This window comes from Leucoraja erinacea, chromosome 1 (genome assembly GCF_028641065.1).
Source record: "Leucoraja erinacea ecotype New England chromosome 1, Leri_hhj_1, whole genome shotgun sequence".
Classification (NCBI taxonomy): Eukaryota; Metazoa; Chordata; class Chondrichthyes; order Rajiformes; family Rajidae; genus Leucoraja; species Leucoraja erinaceus.
In genome coordinates, this window is record NC_073377.1 from 847,304 (window position 1) to 873,190 (window position 25,887).

The 25,887-nt window shown below is 44.4% G+C and overlaps 1 protein-coding gene across 1 annotated transcript in view; it reads left to right on the forward strand.

Moving 5' to 3' along the window:
* Window positions 1–25,887, forward strand: part of atrn (attractin) — a 346,003-nt gene that overhangs the window by 50,660 nt on the left and 269,456 nt on the right. The window contains exon 3 of the mRNA XM_055642697.1: window positions 8,303–8,416. Coding sequence (XP_055498672.1) covers window positions 8,303–8,416 — 114 coding nt within the window. The remainder of the gene's footprint in view (window positions 1–8,302; window positions 8,417–25,887) is intronic.

The following is a 25,887-nucleotide window of genomic DNA, read 5'->3' on the forward strand; positions in this document are numbered from 1 at the left end:
AGTGAGGTGGCCAAAAATGACGGCCGTAGGTGGCGGCGTACTCTCGGAAACCGCAGCACAGAAAGCTGAAACCGGTCAAGAACAGAGTTTTAGTAATATAGATTTGCTTTGGTAAAGGATTGTAAATTGTCCCTGGTGTGCAGGATAGTGCTAGTGTGCGGACATTGCTGGTTTGTGTGGACTCAATGGGCCGAAAGGCCTGTTTCCACACTGTCCAAAGACCTACAGGTTTGTAGGTTAATTGGCTTGGTAAAAATTGAAAATTGTTCCTAGTACGTGTAGAAAAGTGTTAATGTGCAGGGATCGCTGGTCGGCAAGGGCTCGGTGGGCCAAAGGGTCTGATTCTGCTCTGTATCACTAAAGCTCAACTACTCTCCCCTTATCTTTATCTCTGGGACAATCCTTATTGGCTACAGTCCAATCCAGCTCTTGATTTTAATTAATGTGTCTACGTTTTTCGTGTTTTATTTTTGTCTCTTGACAATTCAATTTAATGGATACTCTTTAAATTGTTAACTTTTTAACCCCTGTGTTGTCTCACACATTGTTTGCTCCCTGCTGCTGTCAGTGCACTTAATCTTCTTCCTTAGCCTCAATTGGCCTCGTATGTCTATGTTGACCCATGGAGTCTCGTGTGTGTTAGTTTTATGTTTCCCCACAGACTCTCTTTCCTGCTCTCAAATTTTTAAGGGGGGCAATTGAGCAATTGAGGAGGTCTGGGTCCAAATTTTCGATTTTTATTTTTTGGGGTTTTCCATCAGGTAAACATATGTGGTTTATGTTTCAGATGTTATTTTGAGTAAATAATGTTTTTAAATGATAAGAATTATATATCACCACATGGGGGGGGGGGGGCATCAGGATTTTAGAGGTGATTAGGTGGGGCATGGCCACCAAATGCCTGTTTCTCTCTTCTAAATGTTTTGCAGGAACATAGTTGAAGAAATTGTGTTCACCAACATTGCTGCCCTGCTTTGCCTTCCAATGTTATTTCTGCAACCTCACCAAATCCGCTTTACTCTTTGTTACCCATATTCTTGCCACAAGGGCCACATAACTCCCTCTTAAATATATATGAATGGCCACCATTACTTTGGACGTCAACTTATTCTTGTCATGAATATCATGAACATTCCTCACATTCCATTTTATTTGAATTTTCAGCAGCTGCTGTGATCGGCATCTTGCGTTTTCAGCAATTATTTTCTTCTGTCTACTGCTCAATTAACACTCCCTGCCATTTGCCTGTTTCATCTCTTCCAGACAAATCTATTATTATCTCTCGAGAACATTGCAAGGTAACGTTCGAACATGGCAAGGTGATGTTTCGGGTCGGAATGCTTCTTCAGACTTGATGATTTTGAAGAAGGATCTCCCTTGATCAGTCTGAAGACAGGTCCCGATCCAAAATGTCAGCTATCTAGTTCAGTTCAGTTTAACCATATAACCATATCATAACCATATAACAATTACAGCACAGAAACAGGCCATCTCGGCCCTACAAGTCCGCGCCGAACAACTTTTTCCCCTTAGTCCCACCTGCCTGCACATACCATAACCCTCCATTCCCTTCTCATCCATATGCCTATCCAATTTATTTTTAAATGATACCAACGAACCTGCCTCCACCACTCCACTGGAAGCTCATTCCACACCGCTACCACTCTCTGAGTAAAGAAGTTCCCCCTCATGTTACTCCTAAACTTCTGTCCCTTAATTCTCAAGTCATGTCCTCATGTTTGAATCTTTTGTTGACACCCTTCCTATAATTGGGCGACCAAAATTGTACACCATACTCCAGATTTGGTCTCACCAATGCCTTGTACAATTTTAACATTACATCCCAGCTTCTATACTCAATGCTCTGATTTATAAAGGCTAGCATACCAAAAGCTTTCTTTACCACCCTATCTATATGAGATTCCACCTTCAAGGAACTATGTACGGTTATTCCCAGATCCCTTTGTTCAACTGTATTCTTCAATTCCCTACCATTTACCATGTACGTCCTATTTTGATTTGTCCTGCCAAGGTGTAGCACCTCACATTTATCAGCATTAAACTCCATCTGCCATCTTTCAGCCCATTCTTCCAAATGGCCTAAATCACTCTGTAGACTTTGGAAATCCTCTTCATTATCCACAACACCCCCTATCTTGGTATCATCTGCATACTTACTAATCCAATTTACCACACCTTCATCCAGATCATTGATGTACATGACAAACAACAAAGGACCCAACACCGATCCCTGAGGCACCCCACTAGTCACCTGCCTCCAACCTGACAAACAACCATCCACCATTACCCGGAGGTTACACAAAAAAGCTGGAGAAACTCAGCGGGTGCAGCAGCATCTATGGAGCGAAGGAAATAGGCAACGTTTCGGGCCGAAACCCTTCTTCAGACTCGATATCCACCATTACCCTCTGGCTTCTCCCATTCAGCCACTGTTGAATCCATCTTGCTACTCCTGCATTTATACCCAACAGTTGAACCTTCTTAACCAACCTTCCATGAGGAACCTTGTCAAAGGCCTTACTAAAGTCCATATAGACAACCTAGTTTATTGCCATGTGTACCGAGGTACAGTGAAAAACTTTTGTTGCTGTATAACCAGTCAGTAGAAAGACAATACATGATTACAATTCAGCCATTCCCAGTGTCCAGATACATGATGAGAATAACGTTTAATAGTAAGATTAAATGAGAACTTACCATTTTGAAGTTTGATCTTTATTTTATGAGGAGTTACGATGAGGGATTACATGAAGAAGCCCCGTTCAGCCGCACGTGCGTCTATCTTAAAAGCAGCGGTGTGAAATCACAGATAATAATAGTGACTGAAGTATGATAGTAAGATGAAAGAAGACTAGAACTACCAGATGATCTTAATGAGGCTGGGAGTGGAGGGCACGTAATCCCTCATAATCCCTCACATAAACCCCTACCGGCCCCAGGGCTGACCGTTCTGGTCCGTTTAACCCCTTACCTGGGGACCCCTGCGGTCTGCAAGCAGCATAAATACTGGATTCCCCTACCCGGGAACCTTAGCCTCTATATGTATATCGGGGAAATCCTCCCGACACCCGGCATATATATTTATATCGGGGGAAACCCCTCCCGACTTCCGGTCTCCTGGAGGTCCCCTCCATGGGAACCCGAGCATAAATATTTATCTTGGAGGGAAAGCCCCTCCCGACACCCGGTGTACTAGAGGTCCCCTCCACGGGAACCCCAGCATTAACATTCATATCGGAGGGAAAAGCCCTCCCGACTCCCGGTGTACTGGAGGTCCCATCCCCGGGAAACCCCAGCATTCATATTCATATTGTCAGAGGAAAAACCCCTCCCAGCACCCGGCCTGCTGGAGGTCCCCTCCCTGGGAACCCCAGCGTCTCTGTGCCTATCGGAGGGAACCCCTCCCGGCACCCGGAGCGCCTGGAAGCCACTGACCCCCGTCAGCGACGTCTTCCCGACACCCGACAACCCAGCTACCCACTCTGGCGGCTGGGGGGTCCCCACAGCCCCAGGACGCGAATCCTCCGGCAGAAAGCCTTTGGAACAAGATTTTCTGAGGGAATAAAACAGGTAGGCGCGCGCGACTCTGGTCAGCAGCGGCCTCTGCAGCCTGTCCGCGGTCCTGTAGTTTTTGTTATTTTATGTTGGGGGTGTGTGTGTGTGGGGGGTGGGGGTGGGGGTGGGAGGGGGGGGGGGGGAAACTTTTGAATCTCTCCCTGCACTGGAGACCCGACTTTTCTCCAGCGTCAGCTGTCGTTGGGGCCGCAACGGAGGAAGAACCACTCAGGTGCCGACTCACCTCACCGTCGCGGAGCGCCTGGAAGGAGCGGTGGAGGAGCGTTGCCGCTGCCCCTGCTGCTGCAGCGAGTCGGAGTCTGCTGCTGCGGGGGTCTGCGGACACACCGGGAGCCGCGGCTCCCTGGAGGGAGACCGCTTTTCGGGGCTCCTGCAACGGCGACTTCTCCCGCCCGAGCTCCTGGAGCGGGGCTTAGTACCACTGCCCCGCGCGGCTTGGAATGCGGGACTTTGCGAGCGCACGCCGGGGTCTCTAACACCAAGACCCGGTGTGCGACCTCGCATCACCCGGCGTGGCTTTAATGGCCGCGGGACAATCACCATCGCCAGCCGGGGGCTTTGACTTTGACTGACATCGGGGGGGAGAGAGAGAGTGCAGTGGAGAGATAAGTTTATTTGGCCTTCCATCACAGCGATGTGATGGATGTTTATGTAAAATGTAATTATGTTGTGTCTGGGGTCTATTTGTGTGTAATGTATGGCTGCAGAAACGGCATTTCATTTGGACCTCTAGGGGTCCAAATGACAATTAAATATACTCTTGATACTCTTGAGGTAAGAAACCAAACTTACCTTGAGTTTGAACTTACCGCGTTGGAGGAGCTCCTGTTCCCCAACCGGTCGCCTGCACCAATGCGTCTGACGTAATGACGCACGTGCGGCTGAACGGGGCTTCTTCACGTGTTCACTCACGTGACTCCGAAGTAAAATGCAAGATAAAGGCAGTAAAGTCCGATCAAATATAGTCCGAGGGTTACCAATGAGATAGATAGTAGTTCAGGACTGCTCTCTAGTTGTTGGTCGGAAGAAATTGTCGCTGAATCTGAAGGTGTGTGTTTTCACACTTCTATACCTTTTTCTTGATGAGAGAGGGGGGAAGAGGGAGTGGCCAGGGTGTGACTCGTCCTTGATTATGCTGCTGGCCTTGCCGAGTCAGCGTGAGGTGTGAATGGAGTCAGTGGAAAGGAGATTGGTTTGTATGATGGTCTGGGCTGCGTCGACGGTTCACTGCAGTGTCTTGCGGTCTTGGATGGAGTTGTTCCAAAACCAAGCCATGTTCTCAAGAGATGTTGTCAGGTGCCTGACCCACTGAGTTACTTACTCCAGCATTTTTATTCTTTTTTGTAAACCAGCATCTACACTTCCTTGATTCTATATCTATAAATATGAAGCATTCAGCTTTTCTTGGATGTCACCCACAGCATTTGCATGATCTGGACAATCTTGGTCTCAACCCAATGACAAACATTGCTTTTGCTTTTTCCACCCATCCCCCTCTCGGCAACTTAAAGTAAGTTTTTTTAAATCACTGTTTTGATAAAAAGTTATAGACTTGAAAGGTTAATTCTTTCCTGTTGCTTCCTGACCCATTGAATATCTTCAGAAATACACCCCTCCCCAGTTACTTTCCTCTGCACTCGCTGGTGATGTAACACCTGTCCCTATACCACCCCCCTTGACTCTGTCCAAGGACCCCTTCAGTCTTTTCAGGTGTAGAAGAGGTTCACTTGCAGTTCCTCCAACCTCATCTACTGTATCCGCTGTTCCAGGTGTGGACTCCTGTATATCGGCAGGACCAAGCGCAGGCTCGGTGATCGTTTCGCTGAACACCTCCACTCAGCCCGCCTAAACCTACCTGATCTCCCGGTTGCTCAGCACTTTAACTCCCCCTCCCATTCCCACACTGACCTTTCTGTCCTGGGCCTCCTCCATTGTCAGAGTGAGGCCCAGCGTAAATTGGAGGAACAGGACTTCATGTTTTGCTTGGGCAGCTTACACCCCAGCGGTATGAACATTGACTTTAACTTCAAGTAACCCTTACTTTCCCTCTCTCTCTCTCCATCCCTCCCCCTTCCCAGTTCTCCAACCAGTCTTAAAGTCTCTGACAATATTTTATCTTTGTTGTTACCTTCTCCCAGCTAACTTCGTTTTCCTTGATCACCATTCCCTTTGTCCTGTTTTCACACCTTACATTTCTTTATCTATACACTTCCTTACCTATGTACCTCCCTCTCCCCTGACATCAGTCTGAAGAAGGGTCTCGACCCAAAATGTCACTCGTTCCTTCTCTCCAGAGATGCTGCCTGTCCTGCTGAGTTACTCCTACATTTTGTGTCAAATATCTTCAGAACTTTAAGAAGGAACTGCAGATACTGGAAAATCGAAGGTACACAAAAAAGCTGGAGAAACTCAGCAGGTGCAGCAGCATCTATGGAGCGAAGGAAATAGGTAACAAAACGGTCTGAAGAAGGGTTTCGGCCCGAAACGTTGCCTATTTCCTTCGCTCCATAGATGCTGCTGCACCCGCTGAGTTTCTTCAGCTTTTTTGTGTATCTTCAGAACTTTGTCTGATTTCAGAATTTTAGTAACTTTTTTTTTTTTTTTCAATTGCTTTGGTTCATTCCACGTTATTTCATCTCTTGTGTGTTTTCTTCATTATTGGGCTTTTTATATAATTATTAGAAAGCACTTCTATATAATTAATTGGAACTTAATTCTCTTATCCCCTTTATCTGCTTTTGTTGAATTAATAATAGGCTAGTTGAAAGCCTCTGACTATTCTTTGTTTCATTCATTTCATTTGCCTGCATATTACTTTTGCCACTGCTGTAGAAATCAATCAATAGTGTGATTGATCTTTTGTAAATGCACTTTTTAAAAATCTATGCTTTCTCTGTAGCTTTAACACTATCTGCTCTCTATTTTCCCTTCTGCACGAACTAATATACTCATATATGATATGATCAGGGGGCGCCGCACAATGGCTGCCTCGCCAATGGTCTGTCTTTGTCTTTTTCCTTCTTTGTGTTTTTAGTTTGTTGTAAAATGTATGATTTAGTTTATCTTTAGTTTTTGTGCGGATTGGAGGTGGGGGTAACTTATCTCTTTCCTCGACGGAGATGCGACTTTTTCCATGTCATCTCCGCCCGTACTGCAGCTTAACATTGTGGCGTTGGCGGCCTCTTACTGGGACATATCCGCGGACTTTATCGTCTCGGAGCGAGTGATCTCTTTGCCAGGGGTCAGCCTTTGTTTGGTGCTCCAACCTGCGGAAGCTGTGGACTTTAACATTGTGAAGCTCGCTGTCCCTGGTTTGGGACCGAATTCGAGAACTCCAAGCCGCAGGAGTTTTGACAGCACCGATGCGGGAGCTTAGACCGCCCCGACGAGGGAGCTCGATTGCGGTTGCGGATGGTTCGATTCCCCCGACCGCGGGAGGAAAGGGAGTGGGGAATGTGGAGGAGCCGCTGTGGTGGCTGTTTATGTCAATTTTTATATAGTTGTGTGTCTTGTTGCTTTTTTTTGTTATGACTGTATGGCAAACTAAATGCCTCGTATGTTGCAAAATATACTGGGCTAATAAATTATGATTATGATTATTAGGATAGCATGCAAAACATATACTGTATCTCAATATACGTAATAATAATAAACTAATGCCAACACCATTGAAATTGGTAGCCTGTGAAATGATTGGGGCAGTGACCATGTGGGTTTTCTCCAGGTGTTCCGGTTTCCTCCTACAGTCCAGATACATACAGGTTTGTAGGTTAATTGACTTTGGTAAAGATTGTAAATTGTCCCTAATGTGTAGGATCGTGCTAGTGTACGGGAACTCGCTGGTTGGCATGGACTCGGTGGGCCAAAATGTCCTCGCTGTATCTCTAAAAGGGAAGTTGGGAAAAAGGGAAGTACAAAGAGATTGGGGGGGGGGTCCTTGTTTATCACTCACTGAAAGTAAACGTGCAGGAACAGCAGGCAGTGAAGAAAGTGAATGGCATGTTGGCCTTCATAACGAGGAGTTTGAGTATAGGAGCAAAGAGGTCCTTCTGCAGTTGTACAGGGCCCTAGTGAGACCACACCTGGAGTATTGTGTGCAGTTTTGGTCTCCAAATTTGAGGAAGGCCATTCTTGCTATTGAGGGAGTGCAGCGTAGGTTAACGAGGTTAATTCCTGGGACTGTCATATGTTGACAGAATGGAGAGGCTGGGCTTGTATACTCTGGAATTTAGAAGGATGAGCGGGTATCTTATTGAAACATATAAGATTATTAAGGGATTGGACACACTAGAGGCACGAAACATGTTCCCGATGTTAGGGGGAGTCCAGAACCAGGGGCCACAGTTTAAGATAAGGGGTAGGCCATTTAGAACAGAGATGAGGAAAAACTTTTTCACCCAGAGAGTTGTGAATCTGGAATTCTCTGCCTCAGAAGGCAGAGGAAGTCAATTCTCTTGATGCTTTCGGAGAGAGTTAGATAGAGCTCTTAAAGATAGCAAAGTCAGGGGATATGGTGAGAAGGCAGGAACGGGGTACTGATTGGGGATGATCAGCCATGATCACAGTGAATGGCGGTGCTGGCTCAAAGGGCCGAATGGCCTAACCCTGCACCGATTGTCTATTGTCTAAACAAAAAAAGTAAGCAGTGTGAAATACTTATTCGCAAACGGAGACTATTCTAACCTGAATTTGTTTTTGTACACAGGCCAAACACTATATTGAGGCTTCGCTTTGTTCACTTTGCTACAGAGTGCAGCTGGGATCACTTATACGTGTATGATGGGGACTCTATTTACTCACCATTATTAGCTGTGTTCAGGTAAGAAGCATTGTTCGGCTAGATTTTTGATTACTTTGATTGTGGAATTTCCAGATCATTGGTTGACTAAAGCTACTGCACAGTTGTATTGTATAATGAGCATCAAAAGCTGAAGCAATTAATTGATTGTCAGCACAGGAAAAATAATGGCATCATACCTTCATGTAAAATTGGAGTTGAAAGATACATAAGGAGACATTAATGATATTACATAATGGACACACTTTCATGTTTGAGGCCATTAAAACTGACAACTACATGACTAGTTGATAATGTTTTGGTTAGTGGAGTGCCACTGCACTAAGTATGGTACCATTAAAGTATATTGGAGTTTAAAGATTTGTATTGTCAATCAATAGACAATAGACAATAGGTGCAGGAGTAGGCCATTCGGCCCTTCGAGCCACCACCGCCATTCAATGTGATCATGGCTGATCATCCCCAATCAGTTCCCCGTTCCTGCCGTCTCCCCATATCCCCTGACTCCGCTATTTCTAAGAGCCCTATCTAACTCTTGAAAGAATCCAGAGAACCTGCCTCCACCCTCTGAGGCAGAGAATTCCACAGACTCACCACTCCCTGTGAGAAAAAGGGTTTCCTCGTCTCCGTTCTAAATGGGTTACTCCTTATTCTTAAACTGTGGCCCCTGGTTCTGGACTCCCGCAACATCGGGAACATGTTTCCTGCCTCTAGCGTGTCCAAGCCCTTAACAATCTTATATGTTTCAATTAGATACCCTCTCATCCTCCTAAACTCGAGAGTGTACAAGCCCAGCTGCTCCATTCTTTCAGTATATGGCAGTCCCGCCACCCCGGGAATTAACCTTGTAAACCAACGCTGCAATCCCTCAATAGCAAGAATGTCCTTCCTCAAATTAGGGGACCAAAACTGCACAAAATACTCCAGGTGTGGTCTCACGAGGGCTCTGTACAACTGGTAATTGGTACATGTGTAAGAAGGAACTGCAGATGCTGGTTTAAACTGAAGATAGATACTAAAAGCTGGAGTAACTCAGCAGGACAGGCCCTTCAAAAGGGTATCGACCCAAAACGTCACTCATTCCTTCTCTCCAGAGATGCTGTTTGTCCCGCTGAGTTACTCCAGCTTTTCGTGTCTATCTTAGGTAGTTGTTATAAGCTGGCTCACAGCAGAATGAATATTGATTTCTTTAACTTCAAGTAACCCTTGCATCCCCTCTCTCTCCGTCCTTACCCACCCTTGTCATCGTGCTAGTTTTACTGTCATCCTGTTGAGTTCCACTCGTTATCACCTATCTCACAACCAACAATGGACCATTGTGTGCTCCACATTTACTGGATTATCGTTGTTTTTTTACATATCTTCCATTCATTTGTCCTAAGTACTGTCTATATCACTCATTCCCCATTCCCCTGATTTTCAGTCTGAAGAAGGGTCTCTGTATCAGAAACGTCACCTATTCCTTTTCTCCAGCGACCTGCCTGACACTGAGTTACTCCAGTTTTTTTGTCTCTGTCCGGTTTAAACCAAAACCTGCAGTTCATCCCTGCACAACGGGTAGCTGTTGTTGGTTAAACTGCTGATTATTATCTAAATGGCGTCGTTGGGAAAAGGGGAAGTACAACGGGATCTGAGGGTCCTTGTTCATCTGTCTATGAAAGTACGCATGCAGGTACAGCAGGCAGTGAAGAAAGCGAATGGAATGTTGGCCTTTTCACAAGAGGAGTTGAGTATAGGAGCAAAGAGGTCCTTCTGCAGTTGTACAGAGCTCTAGTGAGACCATACCTGGAGTATTGTTTACAGTTTTGGTCCCCTAATTTGAGGAACGACATTCTTACTATTGAGGGAGTGCAGCGTAGGTTCACAAGATTAATTCCCGGGATGGCGGGACTGTCATATGCTGAGAGTATGGAGCGGCTGGGCTTGTATACTCTGGAGTTTAGAAGGATGCGAGGGGATCTTATTGAAACATATAAGATTGTTAAGGGTTTGGACACGCTGGAAGCAGGAAACATGTTCCCGTTGTTGGGGGAGTCCAGAACCAGGGGCCACAGTTTAAGACTAAGGGGTAAGCCATTTAGCACGGAGATGAGGAAACACATTTTGTGAGGCCGATTCTCTAGATACTTTTAAAAATAGAGGAGTCAAGGGATATGTGGAGAAGGCAGGAACGGGGTGCTGATTGGGGATGATCAGCCATGATCACATTTAAAGGCGGTACTGGCTCGAAGGGCCGAATGGCCTACTCCTGCACCTATTGTCTATTGTCATAACTCAATACCATGTGAGTCTTTGTCCAGCTTTCGCACGTTCCATCAATTAATACAGCATCATTGGTATTAATTTATTTATTACATTGTGGACATCAACTTTATTTCTGGAATGAGGGCATGATTGGAAAGGCCAAAATTCAATGCCCATCTCCCAGTTTGAATAGGTGGTTGTGATCTGCCTTGGCCAATGAAGTTCTTGTTATGGAAATGCCTTTGCAGTGTTAGCGTTGTTAGATGAAAGATTCTTCACCTACCCCTAACGAAGGAATGGTGACACAATACACTGCAGATGTCGGAAACCTGAGCAAAACACAAACAAACTGCTGGAGGAATTTAGCAGGTCGGGCAGCATCTGGGGAAGGAATGAGCAGAAGGCATTTCAGGTCGGGATACTTCTTCATTTCCTCCACTGCCTGACCTATTGAGTTCTGCCTGCAGTTTGTGTTTGGTATGCTGAAGGAATGTTGCATTTTACAGACAGGGTGATCCGTGACTTGGAGAAGAATCTGCATTCCTGTGTGTGCTCTGCTCTAATTATTCATGGGATTGGAAATACCAGTTTCAGCATTGCAGTTGAAGAAGCCTTGGTGTAGTCAAGAGTGTTTAATTGCCATGTGTATCAAAAACAGGACAGTTAAATTTTTGCTTGCCACAGCATAGCAGGCTTGTAAACACAGAGCTCACAAGTAACAAAACAATTCCATCAAATGTAGAGAGTATGGGTTTGATATGTGGAACCCATAGGCTGGCACCGTGGCCCAGCGGTAGAGTCGCTGCCTTACAGTGCCAGAGACTCGGATTCGATCTTGACCACGGGTGCTGTTTGTACGTTTGTACGTTCTCTCCGTGACCTGCGTATGTTTTCTGCGTGCTGTAAAGTTTATTCCACATCATTGCCCGCCGACTTAACGCAACGGGTGGAACATAGAAACATAGAAATTAGGTGCAGGAGTAGGCCATTCAGCCCTTCGTGCCTGCACCGCCATTCAATATGATCATGGCTGATCATCCAACTCGGTATCCCATACCTGCCTTCTCTCCATACCCCCTGATCCCTTTAGCCACAAGGGCCACATCTAACTCCCTCTTAAATATAGCCAATGAACTGGCCTCAACTACCTTCTGTGGCAGAGAATTCCAGAGATTCACCACTCTCTGTGTGAAAAATGTTTTTCTCATCTCGGTCCTAAAAGATTTCCCCCTTATCCTTAAACTGTGACCCCTTGTTCTGGACTTCCCCAACATCGGGAACAATCTTCCTGCATCTAGCCTGTCCAACCCCGTAAGAATTTTGTAAGTTTCTATAAGATCCCCCCTCAATCTTTTAAATTCTAACGAGTACAAACTGAGTCTATCCAGTCTTTCTTCATATGAAAGTCCTGACATCCCAGGAATCAGTCTGGTGAACCTTCTCTGTACTCCCTCTATGGCAAGAATTAACAGCTGCTATAGTCTATGCCTCATAGTGCCAGAGACCTGGGTTCAATCCTGACCTTGTGGGCAAGCTGTGTAGTCTGTACGTTCTCCATGTGATCACATAGGTTTCCAATGCTCCTGTTTCCACCCACATCCCAAAGGTATATGGGTTTCTAGGTTAATTCGCCATTGAAAATTGACCCTGGTATGTGGAGGAGTCGATGAGAAAGTAGAATGCTGTATAATAGATGAGTGTGAAAGTGTGATCAATGGCTCAGTGGGTTAAAGGTTCTGTTTCCATGCTCTGTCACTCTCTAACCCATCTATATTTCTTCTTAACCTCCTATATCCTCTTAACTTACTATTCTACTTATATTTAAGAAATACTTATATTTCTGCTTATATTCTGCTGATATCTTCAAATTGTATAAAACTAAGATCGTACCACTGATTCACATACACACCACTGGTATATGTTCACGTTCATAAGTTATGGGAACAGAATATGGCCATTCGGCCCATCAAGTCTACTCTGCCATTCAATCATGGCTGGACTATCTATCGCTCTCAACCCCATTATCCTGCCTTCTCCCCTGACACCCAATATTGTCCTTTTTATTCCTAATCCCCCATCCAATCCACCATGTTGCCTGTAAGCACTTTGGGATCTGGGACAAGGCCCATCCTGAACAGCCCTTTAGCAGATGGGATGAGTCACTTGCATAAGGAGGCGTAAGGATGTTAAGCTTGCTGATTTGGTTTAGTTTAGAGATACAGCATGGAAACAGGACTTTCGGCCCACCAAGTGCGCACTTACCAGCGATCCCCTTTCACTAACACTATCCTGCACTCTAGGGACAATTTACAATTTTTACAGAAGCCAATTAACCTACAAACCTGAACGTCTTTGAAGTGTGGGAGGGAATCGGAGCACCCGGGGAAAACACATGTGGACACTGGGAGAACGTACTAACTGCATTCAGACAGTACTCGTAGTTGTGGTTGAAATCGTGTCTCTGGCGCTGTAAGGCAGCAACTCTATTGCACCGCCACCTTGCCACCCTGTTCTGTATGGTTATTTGCTTTCTGCATCCCTTTTTGAGTAAATCAATTTCATTTATAGTTTTCATTCTAAGTGAAACTTGCATGAATCTAGATAATTCAAGCCAATGTAAAGCAACATATCAGATATATTATTGTCAATTTTAAGACCTTGACATGAAGTTCATCAGGAACTGGCTACTTCCTTCCTCCCTTACAATGATCAATTTGCAGCTATTTCTGGGATGTTACGTATCTTTTTCTGTGAAGACCAATGGAACAAGCTGCCAGCGGAGTTAGTTGAGGCAGGTACTATAACATTTAAAAGACATTTAGGTACATGAATAGGAAAGGTTTAGGGGTGTGGAATCTTTAAGATGAAGATGGACACAAAAAGCTGGAGTAACTCAGCGGGACAGGCAGCATCTCTGGTGAGAAGGAATGGGTGACGTTTTGGGTCGAGACCCTTCTTCAGAATCGACCCGAAACGTCGCCCATTCCTTCTCTTCAGAGATGCTGCCTGTCCCTCTGAGTTACTCCAGCTTTTTGTGTCTACCTTCGATTTAAACCAGCATCTGCCGTTCTTCCTTACACAAGCTTTAGTCTGACATGGTTAAGATAGCTGTAGAGCTCAAGGATCTTTGGACATCCTTTGGTGTACAGCACAAGGTTCTTGAAAGACGTCCTTTGGTGTGCAGCACTCGGATCTTGATAGACATCCTTTGCCATGCAATGCAAGGTTCTTGATAGCCACCCTGTGACGTACAGCTAGCTATAACCTGTAAGCCAAGGTTCTTGATTGTCATCCTTACTAAAATTGAATACAAATAAAGAATTGAATAGCATGCCATTGATCTGCATTAGTGTTATTGGTATTTGTATTAGTGTTTTTGAGAATGTAGTGTGATCGATGACGATAAATTAGGGGGCGGTATTTCAGAGTTGTACAATAACTGGCACTGTGCTGCTCTCATTGTGCACAAGGAAATAAAGTGTCTGGAAAACAAATGCAAGGTGTCACAGTCCAGTTGATCGGCGACGACAGACGTGAATGGGTGTAACGTGGGCAGGTGGGACGAGCTTAGATTGGCATCTTGGTCGGCATGGGCAAGTTAGGCCCAAGAACCTGTTTCCATTCTGTATGACTTTATGACTCGTGCAAAATACCTGTTTAATTCTTCCACCATCTCCTTGTTTTCCTTAATCAATTTCCACTGTAATTTAATGCAGGGCTACCAGTCATTTTGTTAACGTTTAAAATTATTCAAGGAAACCTTGGTCTGGCAATTCTTGCTACCTTTTCCTGTATTCCATTTATTCCTTATCATTATTTAAGTAATTTGTTGCTTTTTATATATATTCTTAGTAATCTCTTGACCTCTGTTTTTTCTGCAATTGTGCGTTTCTGCCTGTCTTTAACTTTTTTTCAGTTTCAAGGTTTCGAGGTCAGTTTATTGTCACATGTACCAATTAAGGTATAGTGACATTTGATTTACCATACAGCCACACTAAGTGAAAAGCAACAAGACACACAATCACATAAAAGTTAACATAAACATCCACCACAGTGGATTCCACATTCCTCATTGGGATGGAAGGCAATAAAGTTCACACATCTTCCTCTTTGCTTACTAAGAATGCTGGAATATCCTTTTAGAAACATGGAAAATAGGTGCAGGAGGAGGCCATTTGGCCCTTCGAGCCAGCACTGCCATTCATTGTGATCATGGCTGATCGGCCCCAATCAATAACCCCGTGCCTGCCTTCTCCCCATATCCCTTGACTCCACTAGCCCCTAGAGCTCGATCTAACTCTTAAATCCATCCAGTGATTTGGCCTCCACTGCCCTCAGTGGCAGGGAATTCCACAAATGCACAACTCTTTGTGTGAAAAAGTATTTTCTCACCTCAGTCTTAAATGGCCTTTATTCTAAAACTGTGGCTCCCTGGTTCTGGACTCAAACAACATTGGGAACATTTTTCTTGTATCTAGCTTGTCCAGTCTTTTCCCGTTGTATTATATCTATTCTCTTCTATGCATTCAGAAAAATCCCCTGAAATGTTTGCCTGTGCATCTCAATTGACTGATCACTTTACCTTTTTAGCCCATGATCTCCCGGTTGCCAAACACTTACACTTCTTCCCATTCCCACGCTGACCTTTCTATCCTGGACCTCCTCCACTGCCGGAATGAGGCCACACGCACATTGGAGGAACAGCACCTCATATTTCACTTGAGCACTTGGGCAGCTTACTACCCGGCGTATGAATATTGAGATATTAAGTAACCCATGCATCCCCTCTTTCTCCTCGTCCCTCCTCCACCCTAGTCATTGTAGTGGTTTCACTGGTGTCCTGGTGAGTTTCATTGTTTGTATAATTTGTTTTCACCTAACTCACAGCTAACCATGGACTGCTTCTTCGATCATTACGTTTTTGCTTGTCTTTGATTTCTTTGTTCTATATCCCTCTATATCGCCGTCTATATCTCTTTTTGTCATTTCCCCAGACTCTCAGTCTGAAGATGTGCCTCATCCCAAAACGTCACCCATTCCTTCTCTCCAGAGATGCTGCCTGTCCCGTTGAGTTACTCCAGTGTTTTGTATCTGTCTTTGGTGTAAACCAGCGTCTGCAGTTCCTTCCTACACCTTATTTACCAGTTCACCAGCTAACTCTACTTTATGCTCTAATAGCCCAATTAAGCTATTTTAAATCTTGCCCTGTGTAATTATTAATTTGAAGATGATGTAATTATTATTTGCACAGTAATGCAGTCACAGTCACCCAGCATGGAAACTGGGCCTTCAGCGTCACGCATTCATGCCAAACAAGATGCCGCATCTAAGCCAGTCCCCTTTGCCTGCATTTGGCCCATAACTCTCAAAACAATTTCTATCTATGTATATTGTTATCGTACCTGCCCCAACCCCTTCCTCCGGCAGTTAGTTCCACATATTTTCTGCACTCTGAGTGAAAAGGTTGTCCCTCAGTTTGTTATTAAAACTTCCCCCTCTCTCCATAAGCTTAGACTATAGAACAGTGCAGCACAAGAACAGGCCCTTCGGCCCATAATGTCTGTGTCAAACATGATGCCATGACCAATTCTTAGCTGTCTGTACATATTCAATATCTTTCCATTCCCTGAATCCATCCACCCATTTGCTTTGAAACTCATCCATGTGCTTTAGAAGTCACAAAGTCCATTCCAGCCAGCAGAGCTACAATTGAATGTGTGTCTGTATATTGCAAGGAAGCAAATTTGTTTACACTAAGATCCCTAAGAAGTGTGAAAACGCATACCTTCAAATTTGGAGACAGCTTCTTCCCAGCTGTTATCAGGCAACTGAAGCATCCGACCAACAATTAGAGTGCAGTGTTGTACTATTATCTATCTCGTTGGTGACCCTTGGACTATCTTTCTTCGGACTTTACTGACTTTATCTTGTGCTAAACGTTATTCCCTTATCATGTATCTGTATTCGGTGAATGACTCAATGGTAATCATGTATTTTCTTTCCACTGACTGGGTAGCAGACGACAAAAACTTTTCCCTGTACCTCTGTACACGTGACAATAAATTAAACAAAACCTTTGGAGGAAACTTTTCTAATTTGAAACCCTTGGTCTCCTAATTTGAGGAAGGACATCCTTGTGATTGAGGCAGTGCAGAGTAGGTTCACGAGATTGATTCCTGGGATGGCGGGACTGTCATATGAGGAAAGATTGAAAAGACTAGGCTTGTATTCACTGGAGTTTAGAAGGATGAGGGGGTATTTTATAGAAACATATTAAATTATAAAAGGACTGGAAAAGCTAGATGCAGGAAAAATGTTCCCAATGTTGGGCGAGTCCAGAACCAGGGACCACAGTCTTAGAATAAAAGGGAGGTCATTTAAGACTGAGGTGAGAAAAAAACTTTTTTTCACCCAGAGAGTTGTGAATTTATGGAATTCCCTGCCACAGAGAGCAGTGGAGGCCAAGTCACTGGATGGATTTAAGAGAGAGTTAGATCGAGCTCTAGGGGCTAGTGGAAACAAGGGATATGGGGAGAAGGCAGGCGCGGGTTATTGATTGGGGACGATCAGTCATGATCACAATGAATGGCAGTGCTGGCTCGAAGGGCCGAATGGCCTCCTCCTGCACCTGTTTTCTATGTTTTCTATGAAACGGAGAAATGACCAGATGTTTTTTTTAATGTTGTTGCTTGAGAGGAAATTGTTGGCCAGGACATTAGGTAGAACTGCACTCCTCTCTTTGAGATATTATTGTGTCATGGGTACATGGGCACTACGGGCATGGTTCAGGTGGTAAACCTCTCACTTCTGTGACCTGAGGGTTGAAGTCCCCCTCCTGAGAGTTCGGTACCGGGTTTGCTTCTGCCACCAGTGTGGGACTGTGGAAACACCACTCTGTTTGGAAACACTGCCCTTTGAAGAAATGGTTTAGAGATACAGCGTGGAAACAGGCCCTTTGGCCCGTTGAGTCCACGCTGACCAGTGCTCCCTGCACGCTAATGCTATCCTGCACACTAGGGACAATTAATATTTATATCAAGCCTTTTAACCCACAAATCTGTACGTCTTTGGAATGTCCGAGGAAACCGAGGATCCCAGAAAAAACCCACGCAGGTCACGGGGAGAACATATGGACAAGCATCCGTAGTCAGGATCAAACCCGGGTCCCTGGTGTTGTAAGGCAGCAACTCTACCGCTGTGCCACTGTGACTGTAAACCAATATTCCATCGAGATGTGGGCTCTTATACATCGGTGAGACTAAACTGGGTGATCGTTTCGCTGAACAACTTCGCTCAGTTTGCCTGAACCTACCTGATCTCCCGGTTGCTAAATATTTTAATTCTACTTCTCATTCCCACACAGACCTTTCTGTCTGAAGTCTGCTCCATTGTCAGATTGAGGCTAAACTCAAATTAGATAAACAGCATTTCATATTTCGCTTAGAAACATAGAAAATAGGTGCATGAATAGGCCATTCGGTCCTTTGAACCAGAACCGCCATTCAATATGATCATGGCTGATTATCCACAATCAGTACTCCGTTCCTGCTTTCTCCCCATATCCCTTGATTCCGTTAGCCCGAACTCTGTCTTGAAGACATCCAGTGAATTGGCCTCCACTGCCTTACAGCCCAGCGGTATAAATATTGATTTCTCTAACTTCAGGAATGCCCCGGCATTCCCTCTCTTTCTATCCCTCCCTCACCCAAGTTGCACTAGCTTTTCATTTTCACCCTACAAACAACTAACAATGTGTAGGAAGGAACTGCAGATGCTGGTTTAAACTGAAGATAGACACAAAAAGCTGGAGTAACTCGGTGGGACTGGCAGCATCTCTGGAGAGAAGGAATGGGTGATGTTTCGGGTCGAGACCCTTCTGCAAAAAGTAATGATGATAAAGGAAACAGGCCAGCTAACATATCTTTAATTCATTGTTCTTTATCTCTCTACATCATCGTCTATATCTCTCGCTTCCCCTTATCCCTAACCAGTCTGAAGCAGGAAGGGTCTCGACCAAAAATGTCACCCATTCCTCTCTCCAGAGATGCTGCATGTCCCGCTGAGTTACTCCAGCTTTTTGTGCCTATCGTCGGTTTAAACCAGCATCTTCAGTTCCTTCCTCCACATTCCATCTTCTCTCTTGGTTAGATGTGAAAGGTCCAACACAGAGTCAAACAGCACCGAAACAGGCCCTTCGACTCAATTTGTCTACGCCAACCAAGATGCTCCATTTAAGCTAGTCGCATTTGCCAGTAGAAACGCAAGGACGACCTTGTAAATCCGACCCAGTGCCATCGCCAGAACAATGGGCCTTTATGGCAAAGTTAAGACTCCATTTTGAACAACTTTGGACTTGAATCACACAATTGGCACTGGAAGCATGGGGACACTTGTGTACTGCCTCAGTGTAATCTATGATTCTAACACTCTTGTGCTTGTGTGATTGTCCCTATGTAAAGTAAGATTTTTTACTGAACTGTATGCAAACAAATAATCTCACTGCACCCAGGTACATGTGACAATAAAGTACCATCTACATGCTTTTCCAAAGGTCTCTTCAATGCCACTCGTATTGCCTTAACTACCAAACCTGGCAACACGTTTCAGACACTGTTTAAAAACAAAACCTTCCCCCACATTTCTCCTCCGTTAAAAAAAACTTACCACACTCATCTCGTTTAAATTTTGACCCTTTCGCCTAAAGCTAAAATTAAATGTAATAATAGTAAGTGTAGGGGGTATGGTATTTGTACAGACAGATGAGATTAGTTTATCTTGGTGTCATGTTCGGCACAGACGTTGCGGGATGAAGGACCGGTTCTCGCGTTGTGATTTTCTGTGTTCTACAAATAGAGAGCTGTGAGAACCTGGCACTGATAGTGTGTGTAGGATAGTATTAGTGTGCGGGGATTGCTAGTGGGCACCGATTTGGTGGGCCAAAGGGCCTGTTTCCGCGCTGTATCGCTAAACTAAGCTAAATTGTGCTGAATTTAAAATGAGGCACTCACAGGGCCAGCAGACACTATAGTGGGGAATGTGGAAATGGCTGAAATATTAAACAACTCATTATTTTGTGGTGTTCTTTACAGTAAACTGCACAAATTCACCAGAAATAGTAAGAAAGCGGGGGGGGGGTTAATGAGTGGGATGGAAATACTAATATCACTGAGAACAAAATATTAGAAAAAACTATTGACACTTTTGGACCTGATGGCTTGCATCCAATTCCCTTAATGAAGTGTGTGAGGGCATAGCAATGCCACAGGGAGTTAGAGCTGTGCTCAGCTGTTTACAATCTGTTAATTCTCACTGAAAGGACAGAATGCAGCGTATCCAACTGTATTGAGAGGCTAAAGCCAGATGGAGAACTAAGCCTTTCAAAGAGCCCGCAAGGGCACATGGGCTAGTTAGAAAAGAGGGCAAGAAGGTGGCAAATGGGATTGAGAGTGAGAAAATGGGAAGGTGCTCACTTTTGGTACAAAAGGAAAACATAATTTGCTTGCAACTGAGAAAGTAGTAAATACTGCAAATAGGTCTGGGTGTAGTGATGCATGAAGTACAGGTAGAAACATGCATATTGGTAGCGGTGATCTTGAAGCTTGAGGTTGGAATCTACATATCGCGCTCCCTCAGGAAAACAGCCAACATAGTCAAAGACTTGGTAGACAAGTGCTGGAGAAACTCAGCGGGTGCAGCAGCATCTATGGAGCGAAGGAAATAGGCAACGTTTCAGGCCGAAACCTTCAGACTGATCTGAAATGTTACCCATTCCTTTGAAGTCTTCTTCAAAGACTTGTCCATCCCAGTCATTCGTCCTCCTAATATAGACATAAAATTCTGGGGTAATGCAGCAGGACAGGCAGCATCTCTGGAGAGAAGGAATGGGTGACATTTCGGGTCGAGACCTTCTTCGGACTGACCTGAAATATCATCCATTCCTTCGCTCCAGAGATGCTGCCTGTCCTGCTGAGTTACTCCAGCATTTTGTGTCTATCTTCGGTGTAAACCTGCATCTGCAGTTTCTTCCCACACATTCCCCCTCCTCCCTGTTCCCGTCCAGCAGAAGGTACAGAAGCGTGAAAGCACGCACCACCAGACTCTTCCCAGCTTCTTCCCCTCCGTTATCAGACATCTGAATGTTCCTTCTATAAGCTAGGGTTCTGTCCAATTCATTTCTACCCCATTGTGGATATTGTGTAGGATAAAACTGTAGATGCTGGTTTACACAGAATACAGAGACGAAATGGTGGAGTAACTCAGTGGAACAGGCAGCCTCTCTGGATCCTTCTATCCAGAGATACTGCCTGTCCCGTGTAGTTGCTCCAGCATTTTGTGTCTATCTTTTGTGTAAGAACTGTTGTGATACAATGCTGAGAACTCTCTGTGTAAGAAGGAACTGCAGATGCTGGTTTTAACCAAAGATAAACACAAAATGCTGGAGTAACTCAGGGGGCAGGAAGCATCACTGGAGAGAAGGAATGGATGACGATCAAAGATAGTCTGAGAGTCACCAATGAAGTAGATAATATAGAAACATAGAAAATAGGTGCAGGAGTAGGCCATTCGGCCCTTCGAGCCTGCACCGCCATTCAATATGATCATGGCTGATCATCCAACTCAGTATCCTGTTCCTGCCTTCTCTCCATACCCCCTGATCCCTTTAGTCACAAGGGCCATATCTAACTCCCTCTTAAATATAGCCAATGAACTGGCCTCAACTACCCTCTGTGGCAGAGAATTCCAGAGATTCACCACTCTCTGTGTGAAAATAGTTTTCCTCATCTCGGTCCTAAAAGATTTCCCCTTTATCCTTAAACTGTGACTCCTTGTTCTGGAGCGCTCTCTAACTGGTAGGATAATTCAGTTTCCTGACAACAGTTGGGAAGAAACTGTCCCTGAATCTGGAGTGGAGTCAAGAATTGGAGGGCACAGATTTAGGGTGACAGGAGAGGAATTTAAAGGAGTTTTGAGACACCGTTTTTTCTCATTGAGGGTGATGGTTATTTGGAACGAACTGCCAGAGTTGGTGGTGGATGTTGCCTTCGAAAACATTGAAATGCTTTGATAGATGGCATCGTTTATTTCTTACATTTTCGTGCTCTACTTCCTGTGGCGTTTCAGTGCCACAAATAATGGATTTATTTTCTGAAGCTGATATTGAAGAAAGAAAACCAATATCTTCATTAAAAGATCAGAATATATTCAATTGATGCAAAATATATTTGTGGTGGGAAGCAGGTCATAGGGAAGATTGCAAAGAGTGAGTTGTTCTAGGGCTTTGGATCAATGTTTATGAGATATATATTACCCTTTGTTTTGACGTCCAAAATAATTGTAATGTTTAAAGCCGTGTCGTGAAGTTAAGTGAGCACGAAGTTTTGGCATTAGTTCAGGATTGTTCTGGAAAGAGCCGGACTGAAAACAAATTTCCAGAGCAAAATTATTTTCCTCCAAGATCCACATTTGAATTATAGTCTCAACGGCAAAAGACTGTGGAGATGGAGTCAAAGAGTCTTACAGCGTCTTACACAAGAGTCCTACTTTTGTGTCATCTGCAAACTTGCGAACTGTGCCATGCCATTGATATAGATGACAAACAGTAACGGGCCCAGCACTGAACCCTTAGGCACACCACTGGTCGCAGGCTCCAGTCCGAGAAGCAACCTTGCTCTAACACCCTCTGCTTCCTTCCATGAAGCCAATTTTCCATCCATTCAGCTGTCTCTCCTTGAATCCCATGGGATCTAACCTTCCAGAGTAGTCTACCATGCGGAACCCCGTCAAACGCTTTACTAAAATCCATATATACAACAATCTCACCCCCTACTTAATTTCAGCATGCCCGTCTGGGAATTGTGGATCTTCCCAGTCTGCTTTCGATCTCATAATTAATTAAAAAAAAAAAGCTTATATTTTACTCCCAATCATTGAAATAAATTGACATTTCTATTTAGATAATTATGCTCCTATATGTAATGTTTAATAAAGCAGTTGAAATATATTTGATTATAGATTTTAAAGTCTTAGATTATGTTCAACGCATTTTAAGATCTTAGTTAAGGGTGTGCAGTTGAATGATTTACGTAATGGGTTTATTGCAACTATTTAATCAAAATGCATTGCTGTGTTAAATACATTAAAATGTGAAAAATGAAGGAAAAGTTAATGGAGTTTCTTAAATGTGAAAGGAAGTTGCACATCAATATTGTTGAGAGTTTATGCTTGAATGATTTATTGTTACTGCGAGCCATTAAGTTGTACAACATGGCAATAAGCCATGCAGCCCAACTTGTCCGTGCGACTAGGGCCATTTCCTGAGTTATCCGAAATATCTGCATTTGACACACATCCCTTTAAAAATGTCTCCAATCTATGAACCGGACTAAATGTCTTTTAAATATTATAATTATACCCGACTCGATCACTTCCATTGGCGGCATGTCCCGTGTATGCACCACACTGAATTCTGACCTTTCTACTACAACTTTTCTGCTACATATCCTTTGTGAAAAAGACAAACTGATTACTGTAACTACACTTTTTTGTGTGTTTCATGTACTAGAACCCCAGGATCATTTTGTATTGCAGCATTTTGTACTTTCACCCCCCTCTAAACAATTGGCTTTTTGTTTTTCCAAAGTCGATCAGCTCACACTTCCTATATTGTGCTCCATCTGCCAACTTCTTGTTCATTCACGTAACCCATCACTGTTGTTTTGCAGTTCTTTGTGCCCTACTCACAATTTATTAATCCACTTATGTTTCCAACATCAGCAAATATAGTAAGAGTACACTCAGACTCTCAGGCTCTTGAAGGACCGAGTTAGAGAACTGGAGCAGCAGCTGGATGACCTGTGGTCCATCCGGGAAGACGAAAGCTTCCTGGACAGGACCAACAGTCAGGTCGTCACTCCAAGAGTACAAGAGGTGCGGCGGTTAAAGACGGAAGGGAAAGGGAAGGGGATGAAACTAGTGCAGGAGACCTCGGTGGAAGTGCCTCTTGAAAACAGGTACACCCTCTTGGGAGCTGTCGGGGCAGACGCTGCTTCCAGTCCGAGCGGCAGACAGGTCTATGACTTGAATCCTGGCGCTGAGGCTCAACCAGCGAGACCGATGTCAAGCAAAGCCATAGTAGTGGGTGACTCCATTATCAGAGGTGTGGACAGGAGATTCTGTGGCGACAGGCGAGACTAGAGGAAGGCGTGTTGCCTCCCTGGTGCCAGGGTCCAAGATGTCTCCTCGAGAAGGAAGGTGAAGAGCGGGAAATAGTTGTGCATGTAGGCACAATGAGGTGGGTAAGAAGAGGAAGGAGTATAGAGAACTAGGTAGGAGGCTGAAGAGCAGGACTTCTAGGGTGGTTATCTCTGGGTTGCTTCCAGTACCTCGTGTTAATGAAGGAAGGAGCCGGGAGATAGGGGATCTGGATATGTGGCTGAGGAACTGGTGCAGGATTTAGATTTCTAGATCACTGGGATCTCTTCTGGGGCAGGGGTGACCTGTACATAAGGGGTGGGTTGCACATTAACTGGAGGGGGACCGACATTCTGGCAGGCAGATTTGCTAGTGCTGCACTGGTGGGTTTAAACTAAACAGTTGGGGGGGTGGAGTCAACAACGAGGAAGCGTGTGCGTGTAGCAAACGGGAAAGAGGGTGTAGGAAAGGCCACGTTTAAACTAACAGGGCAGGAGGATGGGACCCAATGCAAGGAGACAGAGGGACATAAAAGGAGGACAGAAGCAAAATGTAGAAGGGTGATAAGAAAAACAAATCTGTAAGCTTTGTGCCTTAACGCGAGGAGCATTCGTAATAAGATGGATTAATTGAATTTGCAGTTAGTAGTAGTAAAGGAATATGATATAGTTGGAATTACGGAGATGTAGCTCCAGGGTGACCAAGGCTGGGAGCTAAACATGCAGGCGTATTCGATATACAGGAAGGATAGACAGGAAGGGTGGTGTAGTGGCATTGCTGGTGAAAGAGGAGATTAATGTTACAGCGAAGAGAGACATTAGCTTGGATGCTGTAGAATTCTTATGGGTAGAACTGCGAAATAGCCACAGGCAGAAAACGATTATTGGAGTTGAATACAGACCACCAAACAGCAGGAGAGAGGTTGGGGATAGCATGAAGCAGGAAATTAGGGTTGAGTGCAGCAAAGGTACAGCAGTTATCATGGGTGAGTTTAATCTACATATAGATTGGGTCAACCAAACTGGTAGCAGCGCTGAGGTGGAGGATTGCTGGAATTAATATGGGATGTTTTTTTAAAACCAATATGGAGAAGAACCAACTAGAGGACATGTATAATGAGGAAGGGATAGTTAGTGATCTTGTTGTACAAAGCCCCTTGGGCAACAATGACCATAATATGGTGGAATTCTGCATTAGGATGGAGAGTGACATGATTAATTCAGAGATTATGGTCCTAAACTTGAATAAAGGAGACTTTGACGGTATGAGATGGGAATTGGCTAGGATAGACAGGCAAATTATACTTATTGGGTTGTCTGTGGAGATGCAATGGCAAAAATGTAACAAGCATATGGATGATTCACTCCTGTCTGGCGAATAAATAAAAAGGGGAAGGCGGCTCAACCGTGGCTAACGAGGGAAATCAAGGATAATGTTAAATCCAAGGAAGGCTTTTAAATTGGCCGGAGGAAGCAGCAAACCGAAGGACTAGGAGAAATTTAGAACTCAACAGATGAGGACAAAGGGGTTAATTGAGAGGAGGAAAAAAGCATGAAAGAAAACTTACAGGGAATATAAAAAAACTGACTCTAAAAGCTTCTTTAGATATGTAAAAAGGAAAAGATTAGTGAAGACAAATGTAGGTCTCTTACAATCAGAGACGGGTGAATTTATAACGAGAAACAAGGAAATGGCAGAATAGTTTGGTTCTGTTCTCCCTAAGGAAGACATAAACAAACACCCAGAAATACTCAGGGACTGAGGATCTAGTGGGAGAGATGAAGTGAAGGGAATCCACATTAGTCAGGAAATTATGTTAGGTAAATTGTTGGGACTGAAGGCAGATAGATCCCCAGGGCCTGATGGTCTGCATCCCAGAGTACTCAGGGAGGTGGCCCTAGAAATCGTGGATGCAATGGTGATCATTTTCCCATGTTCCCTCGACTGGATGTGGTGTATCTGGACTTTCACAAACCCTTTGACAAGGTCCCACACGTGATTAGTGTGCAAATTTAGAGCACATGATATTGGGGGTAGGGTATTAACATGGATGGAGA